General features: G+C 38.3%; 1 protein-coding gene across 4 annotated transcripts in view; it reads right to left on the bottom strand.

The window, feature by feature from the left end:
* Positions 1-19,226, bottom strand: part of DISP1 (dispatched RND transporter family member 1) — a 219,877-nt gene that overhangs the window by 50,132 nt on the left and 150,519 nt on the right. For 2 of the 4 annotated variants that reach the window (XM_065938388.1, XM_065938387.1), the window contains one exon: positions 11,902-12,427. In XM_065938388.1, the coding sequence (XP_065794460.1) occupies positions 11,902-12,410 (509 nt within the window). In that variant the 5' untranslated portion in view covers positions 12,411-12,427. Of the gene's footprint in view, positions 1-11,901; positions 12,428-18,241; positions 18,329-19,226 lie in introns of those variants that run through there. The other 2 variants (XM_065938390.1, XM_065938391.1) reach the window with 2 other exon arrangements.

Raw genomic sequence — 19,226 nt, 5'->3', positions numbered from 1 at the left:
CAGTCCAAGGGACTCTCAAGAGTCTTCTCCAACACCACAATTCAAAAGCATCAATTCTTCAGCGCACAACTTTCTTTACAGTCCAACTCTCACATCCATAAAATGACCACTGGAAAAACTATAGCCTTGACTAGATGGACCTTTGCTGGCAAAGTAATGTTTCTGCTTTTTAACATGCTGTCTAGGTTGGTCATAATTTTCCTTTCAAAGAGTAAGCGTCTTTTAATTTCATGGCTACAATCACCATCTGCAGTGATTTTGAAGCTCCCAAAAATAAAGTCAGCCACTGTTTCCCCATCTATTTGCCATGAAGTGAAGGGTCTGGATGCCATGATCTTTGTTTTCTGAATGTTGAGCTTTAAGCCAACTTTTTCACTCTCCTCTTTCACTTTCATCAAGAGGCTCTTTAGTGCTTCTTCACTTTCTGCCATAAGGGTGGTATCATTTGCATATCTGAGGTTATTGATATTTCTCCCGGCAATCTTGATTCTAGCTTGTGCTTCCTCCAGTCCAGCATTTCTCATGATGTACTCTGCATATGAGTTAAATAAGCAAGGTGACAATATACAGCCTTGACGTACTCCTTTTCCTATTTGGAACCAGTCTGTTGTTCCATGTCCAGTTTTAACCGTTGCTTCCTCACCTGCATACAGGTTTCTCAAGAGGCAGGTCAGGTGGTCTGGTATTCCCATCTCTTTCAGAATTTTCCACAGTTTATTGTGATCCACACAGTCGAAGGCTTTGGCATAGTCAATAAAGCTGAAGTAGATGTTTTTGTGGAACTCTCTTGCTTTCCTGATGATCCAATGGATGTTGGCAATTTGATCTCTGGTTCCTCTGCCTTTTCTAAAACCAGCTTGAATATCTGGAAGTTCACAGTTCACATATTGCTGACGCCTGGCCTGGAGAATTTTAAGCATTACCTTACTAGCGTGTGAGATGAGTGCAATTGTGCGGTAGTTTGAGCATTCTTTGGGATTGCCTTTCTTTGAGATTGGAATGAAAACTGACCTTTTCTAATCCTTTGGCCACTGCTGAGTTTTCCAAATTTGCTGGCATATTGAGTGCAGCACTTTAACAGCATCATCTTTCAGGATTTGAAATAGCTCAATCGGAATCCTTCACCTCCACTAGCTTTGTTTGTAGTGATGCTTTCTAAGGCCCACTTGACTTCACATTCCAGGATATCTGGCTGTAGGTGAGTGATCACACCATCGTGATTATCTGGGTTGTGAAGATCTTTTTTGTACAGTTCTTCTGTGTATTCTTGCCACCTCTTCTTAATATCTTCTGCTTCTGTTAGGTCCCTACCATTTCTGTCCTTTATTGTGCCCATCTTTGCATGAAATGTTCCCTTGGTATCTCTAATTCTCTCGAAGAGATCTCTCGTCTTTCCCATTCTATTGTTTTCCTCTATTTCTTTGCATTGATTGCTGAGGAAGGCTTTCTTATCTCTCCTTGCTATTCTTTGGAACTCTGCATTCAAATGGGTATATCTTTCCTTTTCTCCTTTGCTTTTCGCTTCCCTTCTTTTCACAGCTATTTGTAAGGCCTCCTCAGACAGCCATTTTGCTCTTTTGCATTTCTTTTTCTTGGGGATGGTTTTGATTTCTGTCTCCTGTACAATGTCATGAACCTCCATCCATAGTTCATCAGGCACTCTTGTCTATCAGATCTAGTCCCTTAAATCTATTTCTCACTTCCACTGTATAGTCAAAGGGATTTGATTTAGGTCATACCTGAATGGTCTGGTGGTTTTCTCCACTTTTTTCAATTTCAGTCTGAATTTGGCAGTAAGGAGTTCATGATCTGAGCCACAGTCAGCTGCCAGTCTTGTTTTTGCTGACTGTATAGAGCTTCTCCATCTTTGGCTGCAAAGAATATAATCAATATGATGTCGGCATCAGCCATCCGATGATGTCCATGTGTAGAGTCTTCTCTTGTGTTGTTGGAAGAGGCTGTTTGCTATGACCAGTGCGTTCTCTTTTAGGTTTTGCTGTTTGCTAAATATTTTACCTTTTTAAACTTTTTAACGAAAAAGAAAAAATTGAACCACTCCTCTTTTTCTTCACTCTCTAGAATCTGCTAAACAAGTAGGAACACTATAGAAAGGAGACAATTGAAGAATACATTTGCTTCATTCCAAAATGTTATATTAATTAATCTTAAGAAATAAAGAGGGTATTGTTTCCTGACATTTATTATTAAAGTAAAAGATGACCAAGGCTCATATTTTGAAATGTATTACAGACTGTGCAATTCATTCCGTGAGGCATAGCACACTCTAAAATCGGCTCATTTATAGTATATAGACGTCTCTAAAAGACGTCCTGCTAATAAAATAGGCCTTTACTCAATTTGACTGCCAAACTGACTTACTTTGGCAAGCAAGCTTGGAACATTTTAAATTTTACAAACATTATCCTGTTTTAAAAAGTTAATTTTGACTACTTTAAGGAATGTAAAAATAAACCTTGGTTTCAGCGAAATCAAGATTAAATCCTACCAGACTTCTAAAATTAACTGTCATAATCAGATTATACAATTAGTATAAACTACAAAGGCTCTGAGTCTTAGGGTTGGAGAGGCCCATTTATTCTCAACAACTCCCTTTTCCTCTTCCAAAAGGCAACTTAGTGACCATCTTTCCCATTTACTCTTTCCTGGAGGTTGATGGGGTAAAAAAAATACACAATTTATAAATGAGAATGAAAAGCAACAGATCAAGTATTTATTTAAATTGAGATTCAATACTAACCTGATTTCTGAAACAATATTAACAAAAATAGGTGCACAAAGCAAAGAACAATGATGACAAAAACTTAAGGGAAGAAAATGAAAGGAACAAAAGCAGAAAGAGAAGAGAAAGGAGACTAATAATCTGGTTCTAGGCACTATGCTTGGTTCTAGGGCTTCCCCAATGGCTCAACTTTAAAGAATCTACCTGCAATGCAGGACACACAGGAGACACAGGTTCCATCCCTGGGTTGGGAAGACCCTTTGGAGGAAATGGCAACCCACCCCAATATTCTTGCCTGGAGCATTCCATGGACAGAGGAGCCTGGTGGGCTACAGTCCATGAAGTCACAAAGAATCAGACACGACTGAGTGAGTAAGCACACAGGCACTGTTACTCCCATTTTTATAGAGACAGAAACAAAGGCTGAGAGAGATGCAGTATTTACCCAAGAGCACAAAGCTATTCAGTGGTAGAGCCAGGATTCAAACACAGGGCATCTCTTCTAAAGTCCATGCTCTTCCCACCTCATGTTGTACAGGAAGGAAAGGAAGAAGGATTGAGCAAAGAAAAATAAGAGCTGTAATGTAGTACCAGTTATTACTCCTAGAGGCTAGCTGTACTTACTTATCTACCTTTCAGGAAAACTTTGTTTAACGTTTGTATTTTAGATCCATGAATAGAAAGTGCAGGCAGCTATAAATTCAATACGTTGGCACTTTTGCCTCCAGATTGATCTGCAGTAGTTTAGACATTAACTGTGGCCTCTAGATGGAGAAGGCAATGGCACCCCACCCCAGTACTCTTGCCTGGAAAATCCCATGGACAAAGGAGCCTAGTAGGCTGCAGTCCATGGGGTCGCTAAGAGTCAGACACGACTAATCGACTTCACTTTCATTTTTCACTTTCATGCGCTGGAGAAGGAAATGGCAACCCACTCCAGTGTTCTTGCCTGGAGAATCCCAGGGGCGGGGGAGCCTGGTGGGCTGCCATCTATGGGGTCGCACAGAGTCGGATATGACTGAAGTGACTTAGCAGCAGCAATGTGGCCTCTAGAAGATGTTGAAGGATATTGCTGACCTGCTACATTAAAAAAAATAATAATATGGCGCTTTAGACTTTCAGATTTTTGGAGAAGGGGAATTTTATCTTTCGCCATTTCCTTGTTATAAACAAAATACAAGCAACCATACTCCAATGAATTAGAGTTATGTTGACCAAAAAGGGTATTCACTGTCAAATACTGCTGTTACTCTACATCATACATGCTCCACGTGCTGCCACAGAGGTTAAAAAGCGATTCCAGTTGCTTTAACAGAGTCAAGAAAGATAGTTTTCCAATAAAAGTTCTCTGCAATGATGAATGTGTTCTATATCTGTGCTGTCCGATATGGTAGCCACTAGTCACATGTGGCTGCTGAGCACTTGCAAGGTGCCCAGTGTGATTGAAGAGCTGAATTTTTAATTTTATTGGATGATCCTGAACAAAGACACCTGCCTTGCAGTCCTGGCCAGGTTATAATTTATAGCAATTGTATATAAAGACAAATGATTTTTTAGCTATTAGTGGTGCTAGTGGTAAAGAACCCACCTGCCAATGCAGGAGCCATAAGAGATGTGAATTTGATCCCTGGATTGGAAAGATCCCCTGGAGAAGGGCGTGGCAATCCACTCCAGTATTCTTGCCTGGAGACTCCCATGGACAGAGGAACCTGGTGGACTATAGTCCATAGGGTCACAAAGACTCAGACACCACTGAAGCAACTTAGCACACATGCGTACAACCTTCCAATGGTAAGAGAGGAAAAGAGCGGAAAGTGATTTTATAAAACAGCAGACAGTCTGGTTCTCCTTTTTTGTTAATATATAAGCCCTGCTTGTGTCTCTGTAAAAGCACTGATACTTAACTTCTGTGCTCCAGAGAACAGAGCAGCTCTGCAATCAATATTCGTTGATCAAAGAGGGCAATCTATCTGAGGTCAACTCATGCTGAATTCTGAGCATCTTACCCTGTCCACTTTACCTCTACATCTTGGAAATTGGGACCCATGCTTGCAGTTTTTACCTCTGTCTCCAGCAATTAACACTAAGTATTTATTAAATACTTAGTAAATAAGTGAGTAACTAACCTTGAAATTTCTCCACTCATTGCTCCAACATCTCAGAAAAGCCATTTGAGTTGAGTCTGGTGATCTGGGCAAATCAGAGACTCCAGGATCTGTGTCAATGCCAAGTTCATGCTACACTGCTGATGAAGTGTTCAGAGGGACTTTTGGTTCAAATTTCCTAACTAACTAAAATAACATCATTGGCAGGCTTAGGGAAGGGGGAGGGTGGAGTGTTGCAGGCCAGGTGCGGCAAAGTAAGACCCTTCGGAAAATGGTGCTCAGGTCTATAATTTAACCCCTGGACGTTATGATACAATATACACAAAGGAACCAGATTCCAAGTGGTAGATTCTATCTCTTTTAACCAAATGCAAGAATTCTCAGGTCTTACTTTTTAGGAAAAATTGTTCCCTTCAGAGAAAGTAACTAGTATCCTAAGGGGAAACAAAAAGAAAACCTCTGAGAAAATCGAGTCTGAAATTGGAAAACTAATAAAGAACTCAAGGAGAAAGGAAATATAGGTTACAAAAATTATATAGTCACAATGCATGCGGAGGTAGGGACAATGTTTGTTTAACCTTTCAGGGGCTGAACTAATGGTAGGGTTCCACGGTCCCCTTCTGTGCCAAGTCTTCTTAACTCGGTATAGCCCTAATTCCTCCAGAGTGCCATGGGGAACATTCAAAGTGACCATCTGTCTATGAAATCACCCTCAGAGAAATAAAAATGCATTTGGCAGGCACCCAAAACTATCACAGGTTCCCTACCATGATAACGAGTTTATTGGTCATTGCCAAGTATCCTTTATGCAGCCCTCTGTGAACATCAGGAACATTTTTTGCAACACCAAATTAAAAGGTAAGTATAGTTTAAATTAGAAATCTTGTATGCTATTTTTGGATGCAGAACTCCTTATTAATTGTCATAATACCATTACCCTTTCACTTTAATACGGGCAATAAGAAGATTCCCAAATGAATCATTCAAAACTTTGCTTCAGTGAGCACACATGGAATATGACTGGCTCCTGAGAGGTTTTTCCAGAGCTCTGAGGATAAAGAGCAGATCATTACCATGCAGCCTTTTAGAGGACTTGACTGTACTCAGGATGTAAAATTAGGAAAAGCTGTCTCTCCTGACTGTACAAACGATCCCTTCACCCTGGCCATCCTGTCCTCCTTACTCTTCCTTAAGTAGGCTTCTATTTTTGTACGCTTTCCCCTTCCAGTCTTCCCCACCACCTTCTGCGTTCTGTGCTGTGCAGGCAGTTCCTTTATCATTCCCGGTCACCCTTCAAGGGTCACTCAAGTTCTCTCTTATCAGACTGTCCCTAACTTACCTACAGGGATCCTTTCCACTTCTGAACTCCTAAGTGCTTTATCATTTCTATTGCAAGCTAAACTTCTCATTATTATCAAACTTATCTTATTCTTTAATTCCCCTGGTGCATACTGATAATCAACTAGGTTTAGTACTTGTGGATACAGGCTCCGTCTCATGGTAGGAAGACACTACTATCTGCCTTTTAAAAATTCTTAGTGTTCTCTGATAGAGGAATGGATGAAAAAGATGTGGTACATACGTACAATGGAATATTACTCAGCCATTAAAAATGAAATAATACCATTTGCAGCAACATGGATGGACCTAGAGATAATCATACTGAGTGAAGTAAGTCAGAGAAGGAGAAATATCAATGACATTCCTTATATGTAGACTCTAAAAAGAAATCATACAAATGAACTTCTTTACAAAACAGAAACAGATTCACAGACTTTGAGAATGAAATTATGGTTGCCGGGAGGCAAGGATGGGGACATAGTTAGGGAAATTGGTATAAACATGTACACACTGCTATAGTTAAAAGAGATAATCAATGAGGGCCTACTGTATAGCACATGGAACTCTGCTCAATATTATGGATGGGAGGGGAGTCTGGGGGAGAATGGATACATGTGTATGTATGGCTGAGTCCCTTCGCTGTCCACCTGGAACTATCACAGCGTTGTTAATCGGCTGTACTCCAATACAAAATAAAAAGTTTAAAAAAAATAATCCTTAGTGTTCTCAATTAGTCACATTACCAGCTGATTGATGGGCATGAGGACAGGAATCTATAAATGAAAAAGCCAGAAGCTTTAAAATGAGATCAAGTTGAACTACTTGATATGTGGTAATAAATAGAATCAAAAGAGAATATACTAAATGTGACCATTGCAATGATCTTAATCAGTCAGATGATTAACAGATAATTTTAAAAACAGCAAAAAAATACACATGAGTGATTGACTATAATGAATCTTTTAGAAAGATTTATTACAGCTTAAAGAGTCAAGAAACAATGAAAGATAACCTACTGTAGTACAGACGGTGGGGAAAAGAGAAATGAGAATATGAACAACTGAAAGGAGGTGGCAAATGAGCTGGGATAAAATTATGTTTTCTATTTGATTGGCTTTTTAAGACATTCTATGTGGCTTAAGTACTTTATAAACAAACAACAACTTTAAAATACCAACCAGGTGGGTGTATTTGTAGGTGCAAAAAGGAACAGCAATTTAAAGTGTCTGGGATCTTCCATCTATACATAATTTTACTACAAGGCTGTTAACCTTTAAAATAATCTTACAGTGATGTAAACATTCTATAACTATTATCAAGTCAGAAGTACATCTTAAACATTAATTGAATATTTCATTAAGTATCAGTTGAGAGTATCAATTTTTAAAAAAGCAACATGCAAGAAATCACAAAAAGGAAATAAAAAGACTTAGAGAATCAGCGTTCCTGGTAAAGCAACAGCCTCTAGAATCTTTCTTCTAATAACTGTCCTACAGGTGTTGGGAAGAGTAACTAATAAAAGGCAGCAAAGCATCACACAACATCCTCACATTCAGCATTTCCTAGTGAGACCATCCTGTGTATTCTATCCCAAACTGTCCTGCTCTTACACGGTAGCTATATCCACATCCACATTTGTCTCAGTGGATGTCTTCCTGACTTGGGAAAGACAGACACAGCACCTGGCTTAGTGCCTTGTCCACAGTACAATGCTGCAAATACATGCACGCTGGGCTGAGTCTAAATGCTCCAGTTTTCATCCTACGATCACCTCCAACAGTATCGTTACCCTCAGTGTAACTGTCATGTATAACTCAGCATCCTTATTCGTTCAAGAAAGCTCAAAGGACAGCACTCTTCCATTGTTACTACCCACCCCCAACCCCAGAAGCTCTGCTTACTAAGCCTTCTTCTATCCTCCGCATTTTAGTGACTGGCATCCCCATCTACCTGCTTAGTTGCTCAAACCAGAAAACTGCAAGTCAGCTGTGATTCTCCTTCTCTTTCTCCCCCATAACCAGTAGTTCACCAAACCTAGTAGATTCTACCTCATAAATCTTTCTCACGTGAAATTATTTCTAAATCCTGGATCAAGTCATCACCTTCTCTCACCTGCATCAAGGCTTCTAAAGGTCTTTCTCTCTATGACAGTCCTGACCCAGTTCAATCTACTCTCCACAATGCAGGTTACAGACCTCTCTAAAATATGAATCTGAATTATTTTCTGCTTAAAAATCTATAATGTCACACCATTAGGATGGCTATTATTAAACAATTTAAAAAACAAACAGAAAAGAACAAGTGTTGGCAAGGATGTGCACAGCAGCTGTGGAAACAGTGTGGTGGATTCTCAAGAAGTTAAACATAGAATTACCACATGATCCAGTAATTAACTTCTGGGTATATAACCAAAAGAAGTGAAAGCAGGAACTCAAACAGGTATCTGTAACACCCATGGTCAGAGCAGCACTGTTCACAATATCCAAGTGTCCACTGACAGATAAGTGGATGAAAATAATGTGGTATATACATACAATGGAGTATTAGCCTTTCTAAGGGAGAAAATTTTGATACATGCTATGACTAGGATGAACCTTGAAGACATTATGCTAAGTGAAATCAGTCACAAAGGAACAAATACTGTATGATTCCATTCATATGAGGTACCTAGAGTGGCCAAATTCATGGAGATAGAAAGTTGAATGGTGGTTGCCAAGGGCTGGGGAGGGAAGAATGGGAAATTATTGTTTAATGGGTATGGAGTTTCAGTTTGGGAAGATGATGGATGTACTGGAGAAGGGATGGTGGTGATGGTTGCACAACAATGCGAATGTACTTAATGCTACTGAACTGTACTCACAGGAATGATTCAAATGATACATTTTATGTTCTGCATATTTTTTTCACAATAAAAAAGCCATGCACACACAAACATCCACACTGCCTCTCACTGGCTCAGGATACCGTCCAGAAACCTCAGGTGATTCACATGCCTCTCAGGATTTAGTCCCAGTACCTCTCCCCTTGCTAGTACACCTTCTTCTCCAGCGCCTAGTCGTACTCAACCATGCTGGAGTTGGGTTCACACCACTTTGTAAGTCTTTACACAGACCATTCCCACTGTCAACCAGACCACCTCTTCTCCATTTGTAACATTTTTCATTTTCACCCCTTCTTGGTATCTCTTATCACAATAAGAGATAAGAGCTGTCTGTAGCCGCCTGTTTGCTTTTCTGTCTCCCTCCCTACTAGCTTACAGTTTTATGAAGGAAAAAAAAAAGTCTCATCTCACTTGGAATTATATCTTTGGTGCCTGGCACACATAAATATTCAGTAAATACTACTGATTATATAAATGTTAAATACATAATTGTAGCAGATAGGGAAGAATTTCTGGAAGCACATATTTTACAATAAAGTATGTAATATACACAACTGGACACATACCATTCCTTCACAGGCATCTTTAAAAAATTCTATGTCTGTTACAAATAGTTCATCAAAAGGTCTAAATTCTTGAGATAAAATTCTAACATGAAAAATTTCTCACATAATATTCCAGTTTCTTCTACAGTTTTTCCTGATAGGCAAATATGATACTTTTAAAAAATCAGTTTATCTTTTTAATACCATTCTATTTTAAAGTCATATGCATGTAGGACTCTCATTCCTTTAAAATTAGATCATTGAGAAATGTTAAGTCAGAATCCTGAAAGTACTGATATGTCTGTCATGTTGAAACAATTGGTCTCTTGCCCATTGTTCTACTATTTTGTGACAGTTTTTAAAGGAGAGATCAGCTTCAAAATATCATCTCACATCCTGAAGCCATATAATTTATGATTCAAAAATATCAATATTTACAACCATATAATTTTAAAATTAATCACTTATACTGTTTCATTCAAAGTGGAAAGAGTCTGACACTAGCCATGCAGCACAATGCTGTCAGGACCAATCTTGTAAGAAATGGCTTTGGTGAGTGCTTTTACCATAGTTCTATAAACTAAAAGATTCTCACATCTGATATAAAAAAACTATTCAGCAACAGTAGAAACACGCTGCAGAGGATCTCCATGCCCTCCCTCCCATCCCTTGTCCTTTTCCCCATCTTTCTCTTCTTTTTTTCAAAGGACTGAAACCAGATAATCTAAACAGCATCTAAAACCTGATAAAAGTGAAAAGTATTTATTACTTAATCCCTGTCTGGATGTGCTTTAAAAAAAAATTGAGATACAACTGACATATAACATTAGTTTCAGGTGTACAACATAATGATTCGATATTTGTATATACAGCCAAATGATCACCACATTATGTTTGCTTACCATCCATTACCACATATTTACAAATTAAGTTTCTTGTGATGAGAACTTTTAAGATCTACTGTTTTAGCAACTTTCAACTGTACAATATGGTATTATTAACTATGGTCACCACACCGTACATTACATCCTCATGACTTATTTATTTTAGAACTGGAAGTTTGTACTCCTTTACTTACAAGTGAATTTGCCACCTGCACACGATGAATTACTACTCAGCAATAAAAAGGGAAAGTAACACACACAGCAGTTAGACAGTCTCAAAAATGTTATGAATCAAAATTGTCAGATACAAAAGGGTACCTACTGTATGATTCTGTTCATATGAAGTTTTAAAGCAAACAAAAAAATCTATGGTAACAGAACTCAGAACAGTGCTTCTGGTGAAGAGAGAAGGAATGGATAAGCAGTGGCACAAAGGAACTCTCTGGGGTGACAAAAATATTTTACATCTGACCGAGGTATGCATTATACTACTGTATACATTTATCAAAACTGATCAAACCATACACTTAAGATATATGCATTTCCCTGTATAAAAATCATACCCTAATTTTAAAAGAGAATGTCCTCTTCTAGCTCTTTTAAGACTTTTTATTACCAAAAAATATAATTCTTGGTCTCTGTTAAGTACTTAGGATTTTATAAAATATGTTATGATTGCTCACCTGCAGTATGTGTGACTTTAAACTTACTCACGGAAAAAAAAAGCTGGAAAGCACATATCAGAGAAGTCATTGCCTGAGATAGGAAGGAGAGCTGGCAATGGCAGAGATTTTCTAGTATTTTTCAATCTATCAGATCTGAACATGCTTTATTTTACAAAACACATTTTTTTAAAGTCCTATGCTACAGACTTATAGGTCCTACCTGCTATGAAACAAATTGTTGTTTTTGTATCATCTCAATATATTACATAGTCGGCCCAACCATTTGAATAGAAACTGTGAGTACAGCAGTAAGGAAGCACTAAGTTTTACACTTCTTTTTCATAAATGTTGATCACTATCAACAGTAACAAATAAAGACTCCTGTTTAGGCAGCCTCATCACAAATATATCCATCTCCCATGTTTAATAATAGAAATTACTGACAATAAAACCTTTTACTGAACTTTATACTTCAAGTTCTAGCAGGGACACCTAACCAGCTTACCAATAGGAAAAAAAGGAAGAGAGGCTTTAACTGACTAAGAAGTCAATGGATAAAACAGGTAAAATAATATTTCATTTGCATTTTAATAGCCTTCACACAATCAGTAAGCAGTTTCATTAATTCCCTTTTCCTGATACATTCTTCTCTCCTCCTTTTGGAGAAATCAACACAAGCAGTCACATTCACATGGAATTAGCCGAATGCTAAAGTCCAGCAAACCTTGTGGACCACTCACCTGATGTTGGCTATGTGCTGCGGCACATGCTGATGCTGAAAATGGTCAGGCCACGGATGATGCAGGCAGAAGGATGGAGAGGGCTGAAGACAGCACGTTGTCTGATAAACAGGTGAATGGTTTGGACAGAGAGATGCAGAGTACTCTGAGTGTGGCTGCATGCAACACGAGGCCAAAGCAGGAGGTGCTGCAGGGCCAGCCTCGGGATGGCACTCTTGGTGACTGTCATGGGAAGTCAAAGGGTGATGGTATGGGCAAGGATGGCAGCACTGGGGTAACACCGGAGGCGTTCTTTGGTTGTCTAAAGGCAGAAAGGATGATTTAACTGTGCCATTAACTTGCAGGCATCCATTTGGACTCACTTTTGTTCTGGGTGCTTCTTTGGGTGCGAGCTGCTGGGCTGCAGGGTCTCCATCACTGGGGGTGAGGGGAGAAGGGGTGGTAGCACTGGTTGCGATGCTGCCATTGCTCAGAACCATAAAATCACTGTTTCCGTTGCTCATAGCCATGCTCCAGTTTCCTGACCCTAAGAAAGAAAACGATATGAAATCAACCACTTACAGTCAGGTAGACAATTACGTAGAAAAGACGGGAAAAATATTTTAAAACAGCTCTTTGAAAACAAGGGTTCTTGCAGGAGTTGTGAAAGCATTAGGGGAAGCCCTGCCACTCGTGCAACAGAGCCAGCTGGTAGGTTAGCCCTCCTCTTCTCTGCTCCCAGCCACACCAGGCAGAGCCCTCTCCCATCCCACTGACCACTTCCTCCCTGTGTGCTTAGTCACTCAGCCGTGTCCGACTCTCTGCAACCCCATGGACTGTAGCCTGCCAGGCTCCTCTGTCCATGGAGATTCTCCAGGCTAGAATACTGGAGTGGGCTGCCATGCCTTCCTCCCTTCCCCACCTCTATTTTCAGTATCTATATTCTCTCCTCATCCTAGATGTGAAAACCATCAGTTAAGAATTACAACATTTGGGGACTTCCCTGGTGGTCCAGTGGTTGAGAAGCCACCTTACAATGTAGGGGACATGGGTTCCATCACTGGTTGGGGAATCCACACACCACAGGGCAACTAAATCCATGCGCCCCAACTACTGAGCAGGCTCTGGAGCCTATGAGCCACAACTAAGACAAGATGCAGTCAAATAAATTAAAAAAAAAAAAAAAAAAAAAAGAATTAGAATATTTTAGGATGGGGGTGGGGAGGTGGTAGAATAGAGAGGGGATACCAATATCATTCTTCAACTTTTCAATAATATATGCTTGAGATGTTCTGATACAGAAACAACAGGGTGAGGGTGATTATTAGTGAGGGCAATTAGTTGTGTGGGTTAAGATAAAGTGAATAATCTTAAGAATGTCTTACATCTTTTAAAAATGTCAAGGAAATAAGATTTTCTGTCTAAGTCACTCAGGTCTTAGAATAAGAATAAACAAAAGAAAATAGAAACCAATCAGCTAAGCTAAGAATTGTGGCCACCAAGATATCAGATGCAAAAGTTTTATCCCCTAAACCAACAAATACAATGCTAAAAAAATAACAAACATAAGTTGTCATGACATTATTAACTTATTTTCGGTTATGTCCTATAGGGTAGTATTGCTTGCACAGAAGAAAAATAGTACTATGGCTGGGATTTGTGTCAAGTAAGATTTTTTTATTAATTTTTTTCCCCTCTACCAAAGGGTCCAGGCCTTAAATATAAAGGAAAAATTAGTGTTCAAATTACCAGTTATAGTTTTTTCTGCCTGGTCAACAAACAAAAAAGCAAAACAACCTTCTTTCTTACTTTACCACCTTCTGACCAACACACATACAAAATCTGGAAATGCACTAAGAAAAATGGGTTATCAAATGCTATTGGTTTATTTGACCTATACATGATGCCAAGAATAAAAAAAGAAAACCATTGTTTGGCTCACTAACTCTTCAGGCACAGCATTCTTCTGAGTAGACAAAACAACTTCAGGAGAAATCTCTCTCCAGTCCCTCTCCACCTCTGGCAGACACACAGGTACCAGAAGAAATCATCACCCATGAGGATGATTCCTATGCATATTTTCACCCAGATTACAAACTACTCAAAAGGCACCTTTCTGAGTAGAGAATGCCAGAGCAATGCATAATGTTTCAATCTGAATACTAATACTCAGAAGATACTCTTTGTTGTTGTGGTTGTTCAGTTGCTAAGTCATGTCCAACTCTTTGTGACCCCATGAACTGCAGTACACCAGGCTTCTCTGTCCTTCATCATTTCTCTGAGTTTCTTCAAACTCATGTCCATTGAGTCAGTGATGTCATCCAACCATCTCATCCTCTGTTGCCCCCTTCTCCTCTTGCCCTCAATTTTTCTCAGCATCAGGGCCTTTTCCAATGAGTCAGCTCTTTGCATTAGATGGCCAAAGTACTGGAGCTTCAGCTTCAGCATAAGTTCTTCCAGTGACTAGTCAGGGTTGATTTCCTTTAGGATTGACTGGTTTGATCTCCTTGCTGTCCAAGGGACTCTCAAGAGTCTTGTCCAGCACCACAGTTCAAAAGTGTCAATTCTTTGGTGCTCAGCCTTCTTTATGGCCCAAACTCTCAACCCATACATGACTACTGGAAAAACATAGCTTTGACTAAACAGACCTTTGTTGGCAAAGTGATGTCTCTGCTTTATAAAACACTGTTTAAGTTTGACACAGCTATTCTTCCAAGGAACATCATTGTACCACAATGCAAATTTAGCATTTCTGACTTATTATCTTCATTTTTGACTTTTTTGTTTTTGTTTTAGGTTTTTTTATGTGGACCATTTTTAAACTCTATTTAATTTTTTACAATATTATTTCTGTTTTCTGCTTTGGTTTTTGGGCCATGAGGCATGCAGGATCTTAAGTCTCCAACCAAGGATCAAACCTGTACCTCCTCCTATACTGAAAAGCAAAGTCTTAACCACTAGACAGCCAGGGAAGTCCCAACTTATTTTTCTTTCAGACACAGCTCATCAAACATACACACACACACACACACACACACACACACAAAGTTATATAAACATCAACACTATTAGAAATGGAAGAATAAATGTGGACATTAAAATTTTTCTTTATAAACCATTTTAGTGGAAAAGATAAGACATGTGTAAATACCAAACATATATATAAATCAAGTAGATGTTACTTCTCTCATCAGCCTTACCATCACTTTTGAAAGTGGTCTGCCAGTCCCAAGTTCCTATTATAATGACCACTGAGACAGATTTTCAATTGTAGCAAAACATTGCCCTGTCCTTCAGTTAAATCACTCCTAGGTATAAATACACACTACAAAACATTCACATGATATCCCCAACACAGAGCATTTATAGTTAAATGTATTATCCAACTAGTGGGAAGCCAGTGTAGATAAACTGGTTAAGAGCCCTAAACCGACCCAGGAGGCACAGACTCTAATTTTCTTTCTATCACTTTCTTAATCTGCCATCTCAGCAAGATCTGCTCCCTTAAGTTTCCATTTACTGAAGGATATATCCTTCCTTCTGTTGTTAACAAAACAAAAAGCTGTGTGCAAATGTTCTAAAAATGATAAAACATACTAATCAGGGGCCATCTAAAAAGGCACCGGACTTTATAAAAAGTTAACTGAAATTTAAGATGTTTATTTTCACAGTTAAGTGAAAGACCATCTAGAAAATGTAAGAAGTAATCGCTTGATGAGATAAATGTAGTCATTTCTCAGCATCAGAAACTCGTGTTGTATAAATGTTCTAGAGAAATCATGGAAGGCACATGCTTTCTCTTGCCTTTACCCATGACTCATGTTCCCAAGACTTCTCTGCAGACCTCAGCCAAGCTACTGGAGCTGATGAGATCTGCTGAGAAAATCAGGACCTTCTCCTGACCCTTTCATCAAGATAAGACAGAATAGGAATACTCTTTTTCTGGTCTATTGGTTTGTTCTGGCCATACTAGGTGGGTTAATATCATTTCAGAGAGTCTATTTTGGCTTAATTCAATCAGTTCTACTGCCTCTAATCATAGGTATCAGGTAAGTTAGGCTAGTGAGAAGTATCTAACAAAAACCTTCAAGGTTTTCAAGTGAAAGTGACTTTCAGAGTGACCGCAACCTTGAATGCTTGTGAAATTACCCTGAGACCCCCTCTAGACACTCCAAAAAATCTCTGTTCCCCTGTCTTCTCATTGACTCTGTTTCTCATCAGGAAAAATAACTTCTCTTTTTCTGTGTAACAAGAATGACAGCTATCATTCTCTCCTATTTTTATTGCCAAAGTATCATTTTGTAGTTACATAAGAGTTAAATATATTTTTGCAGGTCAGCCAAGGGACCTAATCATGATTTATAACATTCCCCCCCGCCCCCCTGGTGTGATAAATTGCAGTTCAAGTGCCAAATAACTTACTTACAAATGAACTTTTGGAACGTAACTTGTTTGGTAACTTGGAGACTTCTTGTAATGAAGTAGGTACGAATGGATAGTAAAGAATAATTGAACTATGACTTTGGTTTGTATTTGAAGTAACTTATATGAGCTTTCTAAGATTCAGTTTCTTTAAGCATAAACTAGGAACAATCAAATTGACTTTATAAATAAGTTGCAGATTATAACTTAAAAATGATGAAAAAGCAAAAGCTGGCACAAAATTGTTCTCAGAAATGTTTACAGATTAAGTTCAATTAATGTATCTGCGTAAGAATTCAGGTGACCAGGACAATGGCAAAATTTCCATCTAAAGTCAAGAGTTGACTTAAAGGCCACAAAGAGAAAGACCTTGTTTCTTTAGAACTTTCACTGAAGCTTTTTCACTGAAACAAGTGGAAAAAAAAAAAAGTTGATCTGAGTCAGAGAGAACAGAGAAAGAGATGAGCAAGAAGATTCAACATCATAAAAAGGAAGTGTTGTGATAAATGTAACGCTATGTGATTACAAATGCAGTGACAGTTATTATTTACAGTGGAAGTTTAAAATAAGTCTCGGATCAAATATAATGAATGACTTTAGAAGAGCTATGTTGAAATCACCTGTTTTCCCCAGGGCCATAACACACAGGGATTGCCAAAAGAAAGCCATTCCTGAGGCGCTGGCTTGACATGTGGTGAGGCCCCATGGCCAGTATTTTAGTGTATTTCCTGTTCCTCATGAGTATAACAAGCCAATATCAATATATCAAAAGCCACTAATCTCACACCTCCTATTTCAACCTTTCTACTAGCATTTTTATGCACTGAGTGCTTTATCGGTTCTGAGGTTTATATGGCCTTGGGCCAAGGACCATCTTTTGATTACATTTTAAAATTTAAGATTTTTTTCCTTTGGGCCTCAGTTCCTCACAAGTGTAAATCAGAATACAAATCAATGTCCACCTCATATGATTACTCTGAGAATGTAAAAATATATTTAAAACCATAAAGGGCTATGTATTTACAATGAAAGAATTATTATTATTGCTTAAGTGAGGAGAATGTTTAAAAAATATGAAATGATGCTTCCTAGTTTAAAGTCAAAACTATGTTTTAAAATGGCATCAGAGATATCTGTAGCTTAGAAGAAATGGCCTGGATGAGTCTAAATTTTAAAGCTGACTCTACTAGTTACTGAGAATCTGGGTCAAATTATTTACATTCTTATAGTCTCAAAGTCTTGATTCTTTTTAGAGTTAAATTTGTTTGAAAAGCAAACAGACGTAACGTTCTGAAAGAGCAACATAGCATTACTATTAAAAATTTAAAACACCCTCATCCTTTGACTCACAATTCTACTAGGGTTTACACAGTTTGGATACACTTGAACAATGTGTAAAGATAAACGTCCAGAGAAAGATGTTGACTGCACCACTGCCTATAACAGTGGAAACTGGAAATGATCTAAATATCAATAAGGGGCTTAAATTCTGTCATATCCATAAATTGGGTATTCTGTACAACAAAAAAGAGTGAGTTAAATCAGGATTACTTCTAGGGAAAGAAGTCCAAAGCAATACCTCTTCATGTCTGAATAAAATCCAGCTGCAGAAGAGTCAATGTGGTATGAACCCATTTCACTGAAAAAGTGGGGACGACTCACATATATGGTTAGTGTATATACGTAGATAGTTTCTAGAAGAATATGGGAAAATGCTAACATTGTTTCCTGCTAGAGTGTTGCACTGGGCCATTTGGAAGTGTAGAGAAGACTTTCATATTTTACTTTTTGTACTGCTTGCAACTTTTACTATAAACGTGCTCTCTTCATAGTAATAAAATATTAATGAAACAACATATAAAGTTTCTAGCATGGTGACTAAAAATGAACAGAAGATAATTATTATTAAAATGCAAGAACAGAAACAAACTTACTTTACCTTAAAGGATTAATAGTCATCTATTCACTAGACGCATTTTAAATTGTTTGTCTTCCAGTATATATCAGCTCTCTTATAATAACACCCTACAAAATATATCAAATAATTGGATAAAGCAGGAAATCAAAACCTAGCAAAGAAGAAAGAACAGATAAATACAAACTTTTAGAAAATGGTTTGCAATCTCATAGCTTCCAAATTTGGGGAAACATAAATTATTATTTGTTGGACCAAAGCTATCTGTGAACCAAAATTACTATGACTAGTTTCATAAGCATTAAACAGAGAAACAGAGGAGAAATATAGAAGTGTTCCAATCATGTTGAAATGTAAAGAGAAAAGTCATCAGAGTTCATGTGATTAGAAGGTTCAGTTACATCCTACTCTGGCTTGGGGCTCAGGACACTAACACCTGTAAGATAAAAGGAAATTACCCTGCTTCTAAGACTAAAAGTAGTATCTCATTGAAAATGCTATCATATAATCATAGTAGGAACTGAGGAAATTATGGAAATGTTATTCATCAACATATCGTATATTAAAGTCTGTTAGTGACACACAACCTACCCAAAAGATGCAATCATACTACTAATATTAATAAAAGGGTTACAAAAACCTCACAGTAGCTCCTTGCAATTGGAAGCCAGAACTGCTGGTATGGCCAGAAAACTGTCAAGTTGAAATCTACATGTAATGTTGTAAAGAATACACAGACATGTTCCAATTACCACAGTAACCACTCAGCGGAGTCATCACTATCCTTGACAAACAGGAAGCTCAGATAGCCTGAAGGAACAACATCTTCATCCACATCAACAGTTACAATGGCACACCTCTTTGGTATTGCCAAACACTTTCACACACATGATCTCACTCGAATTGATCCTCCTAAGAGCCCTCAGAAAAACAGGTGTGGCAGGCATTGTGGCTCTACCTTGCAAAAGAAAAACTTGAGGCACAGAGTCTCAAATGGTTAAGGTCAGGA

Source organism: Muntiacus reevesi, chromosome 5, assembly GCF_963930625.1.
Source record: "Muntiacus reevesi chromosome 5, mMunRee1.1, whole genome shotgun sequence".
Classification (NCBI taxonomy): Eukaryota; Metazoa; Chordata; class Mammalia; order Artiodactyla; family Cervidae; genus Muntiacus; species Muntiacus reevesi.
Note: the sequence above shows the minus strand (reverse complement) of the source record. Positions and strands in the feature narration are given on the sequence as shown.